Source organism: Bactrocera oleae, chromosome 3, assembly GCF_042242935.1.
Source record: "Bactrocera oleae isolate idBacOlea1 chromosome 3, idBacOlea1, whole genome shotgun sequence".
NCBI lineage: Eukaryota > Metazoa > Arthropoda > Insecta > Diptera > Tephritidae > Bactrocera > Bactrocera oleae.
The window spans coordinates 63,141,820-63,156,441 of NC_091537.1; the positions used below are offsets into that span (position 1 = coordinate 63,141,820).

General features: G+C 37.7%; 1 protein-coding gene across 3 annotated transcripts in view; it reads right to left on the bottom strand.

The window, feature by feature from the left end:
- Positions 1-5,658: 5,658 nt before the first annotated feature.
- LOC106620721 (uncharacterized) overlaps positions 5,659-14,622 on the bottom strand; it is a 37,922-nt gene continuing 28,958 nt past the window's right edge. For all 3 annotated transcript variants that reach the window (XM_014239306.3, XM_036373940.2, XM_070106731.1), the window contains 3 exons: positions 6,770-6,968; positions 6,506-6,702; positions 5,659-6,444 (listed from right to left, as the gene is read on the bottom strand). In XM_014239306.3, the coding sequence (XP_014094781.2) occupies positions 5,888-6,444; positions 6,506-6,702; positions 6,770-6,968 (953 nt within the window). In that variant the 3' untranslated portion in view covers positions 5,659-5,887. The remainder of the gene's footprint in view (positions 6,445-6,505; positions 6,703-6,769; positions 6,969-14,622) is intronic.

Consider the following 14,622-nt stretch of genomic DNA (forward strand, 5'->3'; position numbering starts at 1 on the left):
ACTTTTGCAAAATTCAAAACGTTTTTAATTTAAATATGACTACAGAAGACATTTCTAATTTAAACGAATTTGAACATTTCCTGTCTGATAGTAGAATAAATACAAGTATGTCTTTTGATGACTATTTGTTAGCCCTTAGATCAAGTTTAACAAAACCCAAAACTTTTCTAGAAAGAAAATTACAGGATCGTTTTATAAACGCTTATAATCCTATGATTTTGGAACTCCATAGAGCAAATATGGATATCCAATATATACTGGATGCTTGCTGTTCATATATTTATTTTATTTTATTTATTTATTATATGAAAAATAATAATACAATTATTATTATACAAAGTAAAAGGAGCACTAGCTTAAGAGGCTTTCAGCTTTAATTGTAAAGGTCTTAAAAAATAAAAATGATATCTTCCGTGTAAAAAATATTTATAAACAATATGTCTTTATGCAATAAAAATTATATGTTATAAATAAATTTAGAAAAGGAAGGATTCACTTAAATATATTTTTTGCTGTGTAGCGATTAAACGGAATATATCCCTTTTTTCGATGTTGTCGAAGACAATCAATGGCTGTTTTGCAGCCAGTTTGGCGTTCTGGTCGGCCCATTCGTTTCCAGTAATGCCAGCGTGTCTATGGACACACATAATTTTTATGTTTATGTCACCAATTAGTATGGAACTGAGGGAATTGAACACAAATAAAGCTCTGACAACAAGTTTCAACTTTATGATTTCCCGAACATCAGGACATCAAATTTTATAGAGGATAGATAGCGCGGAAACAAGCAACAGAAATAAACAGGGCACTATAATATATGTAAAGTATTGCTAACTCTATAGAACCAAAGGCTGTAAAAAAATTTTATTCAGGTTTAGAAGCGGTTTTGATTAAATGTCTCAATATTAATATTATAGAACTTCAGCTTTCTCTGTGAGACATTTAATTGTAGAACTTCTGGAAGTCCATATTTTTGAGTTATGCAATCAAAATGTGCTAATTGTTTCATTTCAACATTTGTTTAATGTCTACAGGGACTACAATAGAAAATCTACTAAAAACTTTAGTTCCCTGCTTGGTGTAGAATATTCAACTACACCTGCCGGTACACAAATTGATGTGGTATTTTCAAACATGGATCCTTTTCATGTTAATGCGATTACTTTTGAGACAGTACACAGCTATCATGACAGTATATGTGTCTCTATTTCGAACTAAAGTTTTCAGACTTATTGCAATAGTTCTTAATTTTTTTCAAATATCATCGAATTAGAATGGTATATCAATTTTGACAATAGTTTTTAAGACAATTTTAAGAAAAATATGTATATAATAATCTAAATAAGAAAATTCAAATTACAATATACATATGTATAATTTATTATAAATGTCTTATATATATTGTATAAATATATGATAGAAATTAAATAGTATTAGGAGAAAAGAAATATTATTTGGATATATGTATAAGAATCTCTGTTAAAATTTAAGTTTAATTATATACAAATTAATAATTACTAATATATATAAAGAAATCTCAAACGAGTATACCATTTGACTATTCGTGAGTATAAAATGTTCGGTTATATCCGAACTTAACCCTTCCTTACTTGTTCTCTTTATGTTGGTAGATACGGATTAGTACATGGGATGCACATCGAAAACATGCAAGAGAAAATTAATTGTGACACCTGCAATCAGGCAAAACTATGCTCGTTGCCGTTCCCACAAAGAGCGGATCGAGTCACAAAGGCAGTGCTCGAGTTGGTACATACAGATGTCGGTGGGCCAATGAATGTGAAGTAAATCGCTGGAGATAGATACTTTGTACCATTTATTGATGATTATTCGCGCGAAATCTATGTTTACTTCATGCAAACTAAAAGTAACTGAAAACAAAATCAAGTCGCTACGAAGCGACAACGGAACGGAATATGTTAACAAGGAGTTCACATCATATGCGGGATTAAATGGCAGTTGACGGTTCCCTACAACCCGCAGCAGAACGGTGTAGTAGAACGCGCCAATCGTACCATTGTGGAAATGGCGAAGTGTCTGTTAATTCACACAGAGCTAAAATAGTTCCAGTGGGCAGAGGCTGTAAACACGGCATTCTATTTGCGGAACAGATGTCCCACAAAAGCACTGGCAGGAGGAACACGATTTGAGGCTTGGAAATAAGCCGTCAGTTAAGCACATGCGAGTGTTTGGATCTCGATCGTTTGCTTTTCATAAATGCACAAAAGGCAAGTTCAAGGCAAAAGGCAAGGAATATATCTTCCTTGGCTATTCCTCTGAAATAAAAGCATATCGCTTATATGACAGAGAGAAGCGATCCATAATTGAAAGGCGAGACGTTCGATTTGTTGAAGGTGAGTTTTGTACAAAAACTATAAAAAACAGCGAACTTTTTGAACAAAATAACGATTTTTTTTCAAACATCATTCGCCTTGAGTCATGCAGTTATACTCCAGAAAACGAGCAGTGATGACGGGAACGGTACAAGCCTCAGCAGGACGATACCACACCCAGACGAGGACCAGCTACGCCCAGACTAGTACGTACAGGGCAACCAGGCCGACCAAAGAAGCAATGCCAGGTGCCCAATAGTCTGTACTATATGGATGACATTAAGACATTTCCAACAATCCGTTGCAGATGCATTGCAGGGCCAACATGCGCATGATTGGCAAAAGTCAATGAAAAATTAATTCGACGCTCTTCAAGCAAACGATACATGGATGTTATGTGAACTACCTCCAGGGCACCTCGGTTCAAAATGGGTATACCAAATCAAGAGAAGCAAAGACGGTGATATTGAAAGCTTCAAATCACGACTGGTTGCTGAAGGCTGTGGGCAACAGATTGGCCTAGATTATTGGGAAACATTCTCACCTGTTATCCGGTATGAGACGATTCGTATGATGTTTGCAATCGCTGCTGAAAAACAATTGTACGTGCACCTAGTCGACATTCCAAACGCATACTTGAACAGCAAGCTTCATGAAATTATGTACATGAAGCAGCCGCCGAATTTCGTTGACAAGCATCAACCGAACAAGGTTCTTAAGCTACAAAAGGCCATCTACGGGCTTTAATAATTAGGAAGAGTGTGGAATAACTTACTTGATGATGTCTTAAAGAATATGGGTTTAATGAGATGAAAGAACGAGGCTTGCTTATACGTTAAGCAAGAACAACGGCAATTCAGCTACATACCAGCTTATGTCGATGACTTAATCATTTTGTGTCCGAGCGAAAATGACATAACCGAGATTAAGAAGAAGATTGCATCAAACTTTAAGATGCATGACGGCGGTCCGATCAACTATTTTCTTGCATGGGAACAACTGTCGTCTAGTAAGCACACCGTTAGACCCTGGGTACCAAGTGGGATGCAAGAGTGAAAGCTGTGTCGAGGTGAATATGAAAGCGTTTCAATTACTAATTAGTTCCCTTATGTATTTAGCAGTCCCGAGTCGGCCAGACCGTTTTGCACGCTGTGAGCAAATACACAGCGAAACACATTCTGAGGTATCTTGCGGGTACTATGAATCTGAGTATCATATACCGCAAGTCTGGCGAATCAGTCAAAGGCTTTTTTGACGCTCGTTGGGCCAACGAGAAGGACAGAAAATCCTACAGCGGCTACGCATTTGACATGACGGGAAGTGCGTTCTCTTGGTCATCAACGAAGCAAAGCGTTGTCGCGTTAAGTAGCACAGAAGCGGAGTACGTCGCGCTATTCATGGCTGCCAAAGAAGATATCTACTTGAGAAGACTTCTACATGAGATTGGGTGGTCTGAACAACCGGAACCGATGACCTTATTTAGCGACAACATAAGCGCACAAAACACATGGACAAAAAATATAATTTTATACGAGAAAAAGTAGAATCAAATGGCATTGTATTAGAGTATGTAACAACAAATGATACTTATAATTTGCCGATGTACTGACAAAATGTCTAAATAAACATAAGAAGAGAGGTTTTTAAAGTCTCTGGACATCATTTTAATTTTTGTTAGTATGGATTCTAGTAGCCTAAGAAGAAGTATTGTAAATGTAACAGGTGTTAACATTTAAAGTAAGCAAACACATAATCTGACAACACTGTATGCAGCACTAGTCAATGTTTTGCTATTGCATCATATTGTATTACTCTTTATCTTCAGTTCTCATTAAACGTTCGACCGAACCACTTTGTTGTCTTTCTTTATTGATATACACATACTTCTGCAACATGGACGTTTAATATATGGAGAAACTATTTACATCTATTTTTATAATGTTATGGTATATTAAAACAACTGACTTTTAAACTTTCAATATTTAATAAAGTGATTTAAGCTTGTTAGCTCTCAATTAATAAAATTTTTTTTTATAATTTTCAATTGATAATTAATACTATGATGCATCATGTTAAAAAAAATTTCATCAAATACATTTAAATTTCGCATTTTCTTTCATTTTCAGTGTTATACATTTTTTATTAGTGATATTGAAAGGTAGGAATTATATATATTTTTGGTAGAATTTCAATCTGGCCGTTCCAGTCATTCCATTTGTGAAACGTCAAAACCTACCCGAACCAGTCATCTCTGTAGGTATTAATGCGCACCGCGGATAAAAACTAAAATAAAAAAGGGAACAAAGGAAAAGAGCAACTGTTAAATAATATAGAAAATAATATTTGTATTACTGAAGACTTCTGCGTCATAGATTGCAGTGAATTTACGCTCGGCAGAAATTCGAAAACAACACGAAAATGCAATAACATACTAGATCTATACCCTTTCTTCTATATTGTTTTGTACGAGAAGAACGCTAATTAAAAACTTGTCTGAAACAAGCCCCTGTAACAAGTTTTGTGTCTTCCTCTCAAACTCTGTGTGATTATTTAAAAGCAAAACATAATATTGAGTTGAAATGAATATGAAAATTTAGAATTCTAATCTCCTTTCTATCCATAGAAAAAAATCTTTTTTAATTGTAAGTTTACTAATACTAACTTTATTGCTATTATTAAAAATACTACAATTTTCGTATTCATAAATGATATTTAAAATCAAGTGAATAAAGTCAAATAAAATTATAGAATTATTAGTCAGCCACTTATACTTATGATATTATATACTACATATAGTTAGAGCAAATTGACCCAACAATGACAATCTTAAGTATATGACAATTAGTTAAAAGCAGCTTAAGTCGACTTAAGTTAAGATACGTATTTTGATCGCTAGTAAAAAATCTTTACATTATTTTTACGTCTTAGTCCGGTAATCTAAGCTCTCAAAAATAGTTCATTTAAAGTGATTTTCAAGAAACTTATTTTTCACCAGAAATGAATTAAATTATTTGTTTATTCTTATTTTTTTTCGCTTCCGCCAATCAATAAACTAAATTATCAAATTTTTAGATCTTGACATTTCGAAAATTACTAAAGTTCATCGATTATATTTATATAAATAATATATATTTGCTAATTTATAAACATATGTAACATATACATACATATATGAAAAATATTTGAAAAAGCATATAAAATGTATGTAATGCCCCCAACATTAAAAGAATCTTTATTCGTTTCTTTTTCCTGAAATGCTAACAAACTTTTGATATTGAGAAAACAAATATTGTATTAAATACTAAAATATTTTAATGAATTTCGTATATTTTTTCCACAATTTACGATTTTCGGTAACATTTTATTTACTTGTAAATACAGCTTGGCTGCGGAGAAAATTATTACTTTTGTGAACTTGAAATTTTAGATGACTGCAATTTAAAATTAAACTGCAATCTGAGTTAAACATAGAAATTTAATTACAGTTTATTTCACCTTAAAAAAGGTGTCCCAAATATTTTACATATATCACCATATTACTCCTCCTTATTACACTTTGTTTCTTTAACAGCTGGATTCGCTGCTAACTTTAATACATGATTTGAAAACGAGTCCACTGTAAGAGTTTTACATGTTAATTCTATTATTTGTGATTTTCCCCGAGCATAAAATCGCCTAGTAGATTGAGGCGGTACTTTTGTTATCGTTGTAGCATCCGAGCTATTTATCCAAATTTCCTCGTCATTTTTTGCAGTTATTACAATATAATCGCCAGTGTTAATTGCGTTTTCTAATTCATCAAAAGCTATGCTAGGTGTTTGCAGTCGTCGCAGAACTCGATGTGACGGATTTGTGTGTGATACACTACAACCAATAAATATAACTTCTGTTGCCTTATATTCCTTCTCGCTTATATTTTTTTTATATTGAAATAATAACAGCACACTGTTTTGACCGATTTCTAGACTAGGATAATAAATAGAACCTAAGTTTTGACCCAACTTCATATTAAAGTCATAGTTCATTAAAACATCACCACTACGATGGTCCCATATCGTTAGTTGTGTATCTCCGAAGCCAAGTAGTTTATCATCTATGCATATATAAACATATATTTTAAATAAAGTACGTGGTAAGAAAAAAAAAAACTATACCTGTGGTACATTCTAGATAACGAACACAATATTTAATATCCTTGAAGTCACGTATGCTTGCCAAGGTATCGAGATTTGGTGTTAATGAATATTTGCAGAGACCCGATCGTGGTTTGCCCAATATATTTTGCTGTGGCCAAGACATAATAAAGTATCGGGAATCAGTTATTGTGGTGTACACGACATCGGCAGGCAAACTGTAAACATAGTTTAAATTATGAACATGAAATATTTTTGATAAAATGAATAGAATAAAAATTGTACCCCTGTACGGCATCAAGTTGAATTGAGTGTGTTTTAGCGACCATATCTTCTTCATTGAAATAGTATATATTAATGTACATTGAAAGAAGGCTGCAATCACGTCTCTCATGCGGTATCTCTCGGCAACGCATTTCAACGTAAATGGGTATAGAGTTGTGTATGCAAATCCGATTTGTGTATGATGTTGAAATCTCCATATCTTTATGAATAAAAAGAACCCCATATATCATTATCATAGAAATACTATTTATACATGTGCAAATGTGTATACACTAATACTTAAGAATATATATGATATCCCTGCAAGAATAGAGAGCTGAAAAATTTTTACCAGCAAAGTATATGTCATGGCAGTGTGCCAAAACTTATATAAACAATTGCATTTGTTCTCCTTAATAGTTCTCCATGGGCCTAATTCCTGAATATTTCGTTATGTGAAACTAATTTAACATACATACATATGTATGTTTAACACCCCATCTTTATTGTGTGGTAACATACTGCTGCAGAGTATAATAGTTTTGTTCGCCTAACGATTATTTGTATCACCTAAAACTAATTGATATAGATATAGGGTTACATATATATAAATGATTAGGATGAGTTGAAATCCAGGAAAAGCTAAAAGCCCATATCTCACAAACTACTAGACCAATTTCACCCAAATCGGTACGTAGCATTATAATCAAACCACAACCATACCCACTTTCCATATAACACAATTTAAAATTTAATCGGATTCTTTCCCTTTACTGTACACAAATCAAGAACCAAAAAGCATATAGAAATTAAAATTTGCTTTTAAGATATGCTTACACAAATCAAGAACCAAAAAGCATATAGAAATTAAAATTTGCTTTTAAGATATGCTATCTTATGACGAAAAATTGGTCAAATCGGACCACAACTTTTTGAGCTGCTAGATAAATGCCAAATATGTGGACCCTAGGGCCTATCGGTCAAACTTTGCGATATATTATTGAAATTCGGGGATACTTTTTTTATGATAGCCGTATGTCCTTGTGAGTGAATACTGTTCCCATATAACTAAAATAAGAATTTTCAAACCTCCGGTTGAATTTACATCTTATATATTGTAACGGATTTCTCGATAAATCGTCTACCTATAACTCACTCTTGAGTTCGATCACTGGATTGTTAAATAAAAGTCCCAATATAATGGCTATACACTTATCTTTATTTTTAATTCCAACAACTTAACACTTATTGCTCGTTATTCGAGCTTACAACTTTTTGCGTATGTCTCAATTGCTCTTAACATGACAACACTTTAACTAGAACTGTCCGTGCAGCCCAATCTGGCAGCCCTTATATAGTACATTTTTAATAAAACTTCGCCTCTAGAACATTCTGGCAACTACGAATTCGCTGTCTAGTTGCTTCTGGCAATTTATCGTCGGTTCGATTTTGTTCTATCATCCATGTTCGTCACAATATTTATTAATATACTTGTAGGTATCTTAATGAAACTCAGAGATCATCTTTATCTGTTGATGATATGTCGTAATACCAAAAGTGGATAAAATTGGATCAATACTACCATTAGCGATCTTATACCTAATATAAGAATTTTAAATTTCTGGGTGACTTTATATCGTATACGAGTAAGCGGTCAATATGTACGATATTTCGGTTTACGTATCACCCCAGCTGTCCATATGCCGAATATGTCAGTCAGTGTGAGAGTTAAATATTTTTAAAATTGCATGAAAATGTATTCGTGAGTATACCTGCGTGAAGAGGTCCGAACAAGGACACGCCGCGATTCTCTCCTCCTTCACCTGCATTCCTGAAAATTTGGATCACTGCGGTGAGTTTTTTCACGGATGGGTCGAAGCTAGGAGGGAAAGTTGGGGGGTTTTCTGTAAAGAGCTCTCCGTCAATCTTTGCTTCAGGCTACCGGACGACTGTAGCGTTTTTCAGGCGGAAGTGGCCGCGATCAAGGTGGCGGTAGAAGTACTGTTACGTAGTGTAGCTTCGTTTAGAAAGGTGAGCATTCACTCCGACAGCAGAGCGGCAATACAAGCCCTGAGTGCGCGAACCGCGCATTCAAAGCTAGTCAAGGAGTGTCTGTCCTCGCTAGAATTAGCATCAGGCTACTTCAATTTCAGGCTCGTTTGGGTGCCTGGTCACAGCGGAATCGCTGGGAATTGCAAGGCCGATGAGCTGGCCAGGGGGGGTACCCTTGCCCCGCTCACATCGGAATGGGATCGAGTTGGTTCTCCACTAACGTCTTGCATTCTCGCTCTGGACCAATGGACCTCGCAGGAGCTCAGCAGACGCTGGTCGTCGACCAGCTCCTGCGCGATCCTTCTGGCCGAGAGTGGATCGCAGGAGGTCGGGGGATCTTCTCGCCTTGAACAAAGTTCACCTCGCCGCGATGGTAGGAGTTCTCACTGGGCACTGTCCAATGGGAACTCATGCGGTGCGGCTTAGAATACTACCCGATGGCAGTTGTCAAAGCTGTATGGAGGAGGGTGAAGTGGAAACATCCCGGCACTTTCTCCTCCATTGTCCGGCTTTTGCTAGGTTGAGATTGAAACATCTCGAAACAGATATTGGCCATCTCAACAAGTTTGTCATAGGCACAAAGCGCTTTGTCGACATGTAAGGGTCTATTGATCCGGCTCATAGGAGTTTTGGGTACCACAACGGACCGGCGTTTAAGCTGTCCAAGTGTGATCCTTCTTAGGATCGACCCGCTAACCTAACCTAACCTAACCTATACCTGCGCAATGCCAAAAGTTAATGCAATCAGTCCAAACCTCTACCCCCATTTTACCCTAATAGTGACTTTCCACCTGACTGAAATTAAATTATGTGTTTTAGCGCTTAAATATGAATAAAATTGGTCTAAATCTTGGTCTAAGCCTCATATCTAATATATTGAATTCCCATTCTCTGGTTGACGTTTTCCACATTAACTTAATACATTAAATTTAGCCAGTTCGGTTGAGCCTTATTTGATATAATATACTTGTAATTATCAAATAAAATTACTAAATAAAAAAGTGTTCCATACAAGGACTTGAGTTTAATCGTAATAATAGTAATGCGCGCAATCCAAATGGAAGCGCACATTCCTGTTACGAACTAAGAGGGATACCTCATAATTCCAACAAGAGGAAATGGATGAATAAACCTTTTTTCTCATCTCCTATTGTGGAAGTGGGAGGACAACCGCACCAACACCACCCTAAGCCAAGGTGTCGATGTGCTGATGACTAAATGGTAAGTGGGGTGTAATCGAATAACTGATCACGAACGGCCCCCTCCGATGCCCGGGCGAGGTCGGACGTACTTAAAGCCTTCTCGTAGGAAGAAATGAGCTTAAATAACAAAAACAACAACTACAAACACCTTGACGATCAGCGACAAGGACAAAGACATCGACAACAGAATATAGGACCTATAACGGATTCCGACGAATACACCCTCCTTGCCTCCACCCAGAAACCGATTCAGAGTGCTCCGGGATGTACCAATTATAGTAAGCCGGTGGAGACAGCAGCACACACATCAGGTACCAAACAAAATACCCCAAACACAACCAACAAACCATCCACCTAAAAGGAGACATGAGCACCAACCAAAGTACACTGACTACTAAAAGAGCAAAGAAAAAAAAAGGAATTCTTGAATCAAGTGAGAAAAAGCCGGTACCAGAGGGCAGTCTTTATACTAGGTCAGATTGCCAAGGATCCAGCTGCAGGCACCTCAGTTGATGAAGAGAAAATTAAGAGCCGAAAGAATAAAGTGGAGGAATATGAAAGTTTCCTGAAAAGGAAACAAACAGAACCTCCCATCGAAACCAGTAGGTAGGTAAGTTGCCAAAAATGGAATGGCTCTCAAAATGAAGCGACGGTAACTCTGCCTAAACCCAAACAAGAGCAGAACAACACAACAACAAGGCATTTCAGTGATGTGGTCAGAGACAACCTGCAGGTGGCTTTCATTGACGGGAACTCCTCCTCACCGAGCACCATACAGGAGAGATCGACGCCATATTGTCGAGTCTAGTGTGAAGCTATGTGCTCGACAATCCAGCGGGCCCCCATCCTGAGTTTGACTCTTCGGAAACCATTAGGGGCTACAGCGTCATCAAGTGCGAAGAGCGGCTAAAACTAGCGACGGCTATGAAAGCCTCACACTGAGGCTTATACTCGCTAAGGATATCCCAGGGAGGTTTCGGGCTCGCATTTGACTGCCCCCTCTAGAGGAGGAAAAGCTTCTGCGGTGCGTCAAGCTGCAGAACAAGGCTATAGTTGGTATAGACGTCTGGCAGCTGTCGATAGGGGCTCTATCGAAAGCTGACAACAAAACCAGCTTCGGTATCCGCAAGACCAGGCTGAAAATCTTCCAAGTCGACAAAGCGGCTAACGAAAACGACACGGAAGAGGTCGAAGACGCCAGACAGCTGCTAATGTTGAAATAAGAGAGCAGCAAATTGCCCCAGAAGCTTAGATGTGTGCAGATTAATCTACAGCACTCGAAAAGTTCTACAGCGAATCTGGCAATCCTCTTATATGAGAGGGGCATCGATATCAGCTATGCATGATCAAAGGGCCAAATAGCAATAGCAATAGTAGTTCCAACATTATCATCAAAAAATATATAAACACATTTCTTTGAGTCGAATGTCGAATCGTCTGTCTGTTCCGCCAGCTCCATCCCCCTACGATAGTTCGTAGTGCGCGTTAAGTCGCCAAGTACCAAACGGGGGGCAGGGGGGATATTTACATTGAATATTTCGAGGTCGATATCGCCTGACTGGATAGCTATACCTTAACATTCAAGGGTAGTATCCTCGCGGTCGATGTCGCTATCGATAAGAGGATATATTGCACGGTGTTGTATAGTATAATAGATAGGCCTCCAAAATTATCTAGCTTGCGATCCTTACGTATAACGTTGAAACCTGCACGACTCAGAAGATTAGAGCGGCTGTTTATCTTGGTTTCTTGGACCACAGCTATCGATGCGCGTTCCCGTACCATGAATGCAACTATCTCCTCGATCTTACTCTGGAGTCCGTTGCAGTTAAATTGTAGTAGTCGAGTTTGTCGCCGGTGTCAAATTATATAACGCATCATTTTGCAATGTTTTATGACGTGCACAAAGATGATGTATAAATACTGCACTCAAACTGAATCCATACTTTGTAAAATAATGTAGTTTAGCGCTGATATGATTGAAATTGGAATCGCCAGAGTATAAAATGTTCGGTTACACCCGAACTTGGCTCTTCCTTAAAAAGCTTAAAGTACGTAATTTTGCAGTTCTGTAATACAACTTTTAGCACTGCAGATGCCACAGTGGTTAAGGTTGAAAAAGATAGAGGTAACTTCTTTCTGGTTTCCTCATACATGGCCCACGACGGGGCGTGCCACCAGCATCTCTATTAAGATTAACAGAGGAGAACAGCAAGGAGGACATTCTAATAGGGTGTGACGCCAACGCGAGACACACCATATTTTGAAGCCCCAACACAAACACCAGGGGTGAGTCGCTCTTACAATTATATACTAAATAGCAATTTAAGAATTTGTAATAGGGGCGACAAGCCAACTTTCATTTTCCCAAGCTCGGTAAATTTTTCAGGTTGGGAGGAAGTTTTGGACCTAACGCTGTCGACAGAAACAAATAGCCTGGTCATTGATGACTGGAGAGTGTCCGAGGAACCATCCATGTCGGAGCACTACTGGATATTCTTCAACATTCGCGAGAAATCCAATATTCCCCTCCAATATCGAAACCAAAGAAGAACAGCATGTGATAAATTTACTAAGATAGCAACAAAAAGCTTAGTAAAAGCAAATATCAGAATAAAATCAATACTGTTCAAGAATTAAATGAAGAGGTGGAAGAGTTAGAAAAAGTCTTTACCTCTTTCAACCAATCTACACCATTAACGGTTCTCAAAAAGAGGAAATCGCCTCCTTTATGGAACGTTGACCTTAGGAACCTCAGAGCTCACTTGATAAAAGCCTTCAGCGAAAGTTATAGAACCAAAGTTTGGCAACCTTATAAAAACATATTGAAGCAATGCAAAAAAGCAGTCAGGAAAGCAAAAGCGGACTCATGGCAATCTTTCTGCATATCAATATAAAGCTGCGAAGAATCCGCAAGATTGAATAAATTATTTTCCAAGGAATATCAATATTTAAAGACGAAGGACGGTGCGTAGACGTTCTCCGCAGGAGAACTCCTTGAGGAACTCATGAAAACGCACTTCCCTGGTAACCAGAGAACCGCAGTGGAGGTACAACCGGAACTACTTGCGAGGACCGCATAGTAAGCAATATATATATGCTATAAACATCTTCTTCATATTTAAAGTGACAGGCCCGGATGGAATTATTCCCATAACGATACAGAAGCCAAGGGAACCAATGGTTCCAAGGCTAGAAAAGAGTCAAAGTGGTGTTCCTATCAAAACCGGGTAGAAGTACACACGCTAACGCAAAAGATTTTAAACCTATAATCCTCACCTCCTTTATGCTGAAAGTTCTAGAAAAGCTAATGGACAAACACCTAAGAGCAATCCTGGAGGATACCTTATCAAGTGCATACATAAAGGGTCGATCAACCGAAACTGGCCTACACGAAGTGATTAATGTATATAATAGATATAATCACGATAACTGATTCTCTGTCACATGGCGGCATTGTCGACATGGTTTCTAGATAAACACGGTCCATGTTTATGAACAGAAGGATCATACCATCAAATGGTTCAGCGACACGAACAAGCTACGTTAGCTGAGGATGTGTCCTTTTCCAGCTTTTATGCTGAATGTGATACTACTTCAACTCAACGGAAGAGGAGTGAAAGCAATAGCATACGCAAACGACATAGTGTTTATGGTATCAGGGATGTTTCCTTCCACGATCAGATTATGGAAAAAGCCTTGCAAAAGCTATATATAATACCGCGGTCAATCTTCCTTCACTCATTGGTACAACAATTCCTCTGTCCACCACGATAAAATACCTAGGGGTTGAAATCGATACCAAACTGAATTGGAATATTAACATCGGAAAATGACTGAATAAAGCGTATATGGTCAAACGCTTGCAAAAGAATACTTAGCAGGAACTGGGGTCTTAAACCAAGTAAGTCATGCGGATGTATTGACGGCCGTATACATACACATGATGCAGCGCACCATTAGACCAATTCTAACGTATAGAGCACAAGTTTGGTTGCCTGCAATAAAGATACAGTATAATATCAGGAAACTAAATGGAATACAAAGAGTAACCCGTGTAGGGGTTACCGGGGCTTGTCCGACTGATGCGCTCAATATACTCCTATATCAGCTACCCATAGATGCGTGAACTCTGAAATTAGCAACAAGCTCTGCTATTAGAATTAAGGAGGATGGAGACGGAAATATTACGGACATAGCGCCTACGCAAATCAACTAAATATAAGCAAATCAGACGATATCCTCCCAAGGTTCGATTTTAATAAACACTTTCAGGTGAGGAGTCCCTTTAGAAGTGAATGAAGAAGAGATATAGTAGGGGAGGAGGATAGTACCTCTATCTATACCGCCGGGTCCAAAATAGAGTGCGGAGTAGGGGCGCGAGTATACTCCTACGATCTCGATACTTCTATCTCTATCCTATAGAGAAGGCCTGTGAAGTTCTTTTGAATAACTAAGGGAAGATATAGAAAGCAACCATATACACGGACAGGCAGGCGACATTGATCGCCTTGTCGACACCACAGATTGATTCCAAACGGCAGACGAGTTGGTAAAGCTAGAGACAAATCCAAAGCTGAGCCAATACTACGCCCGCTAGGAACTATCAAAAGAGAGTTT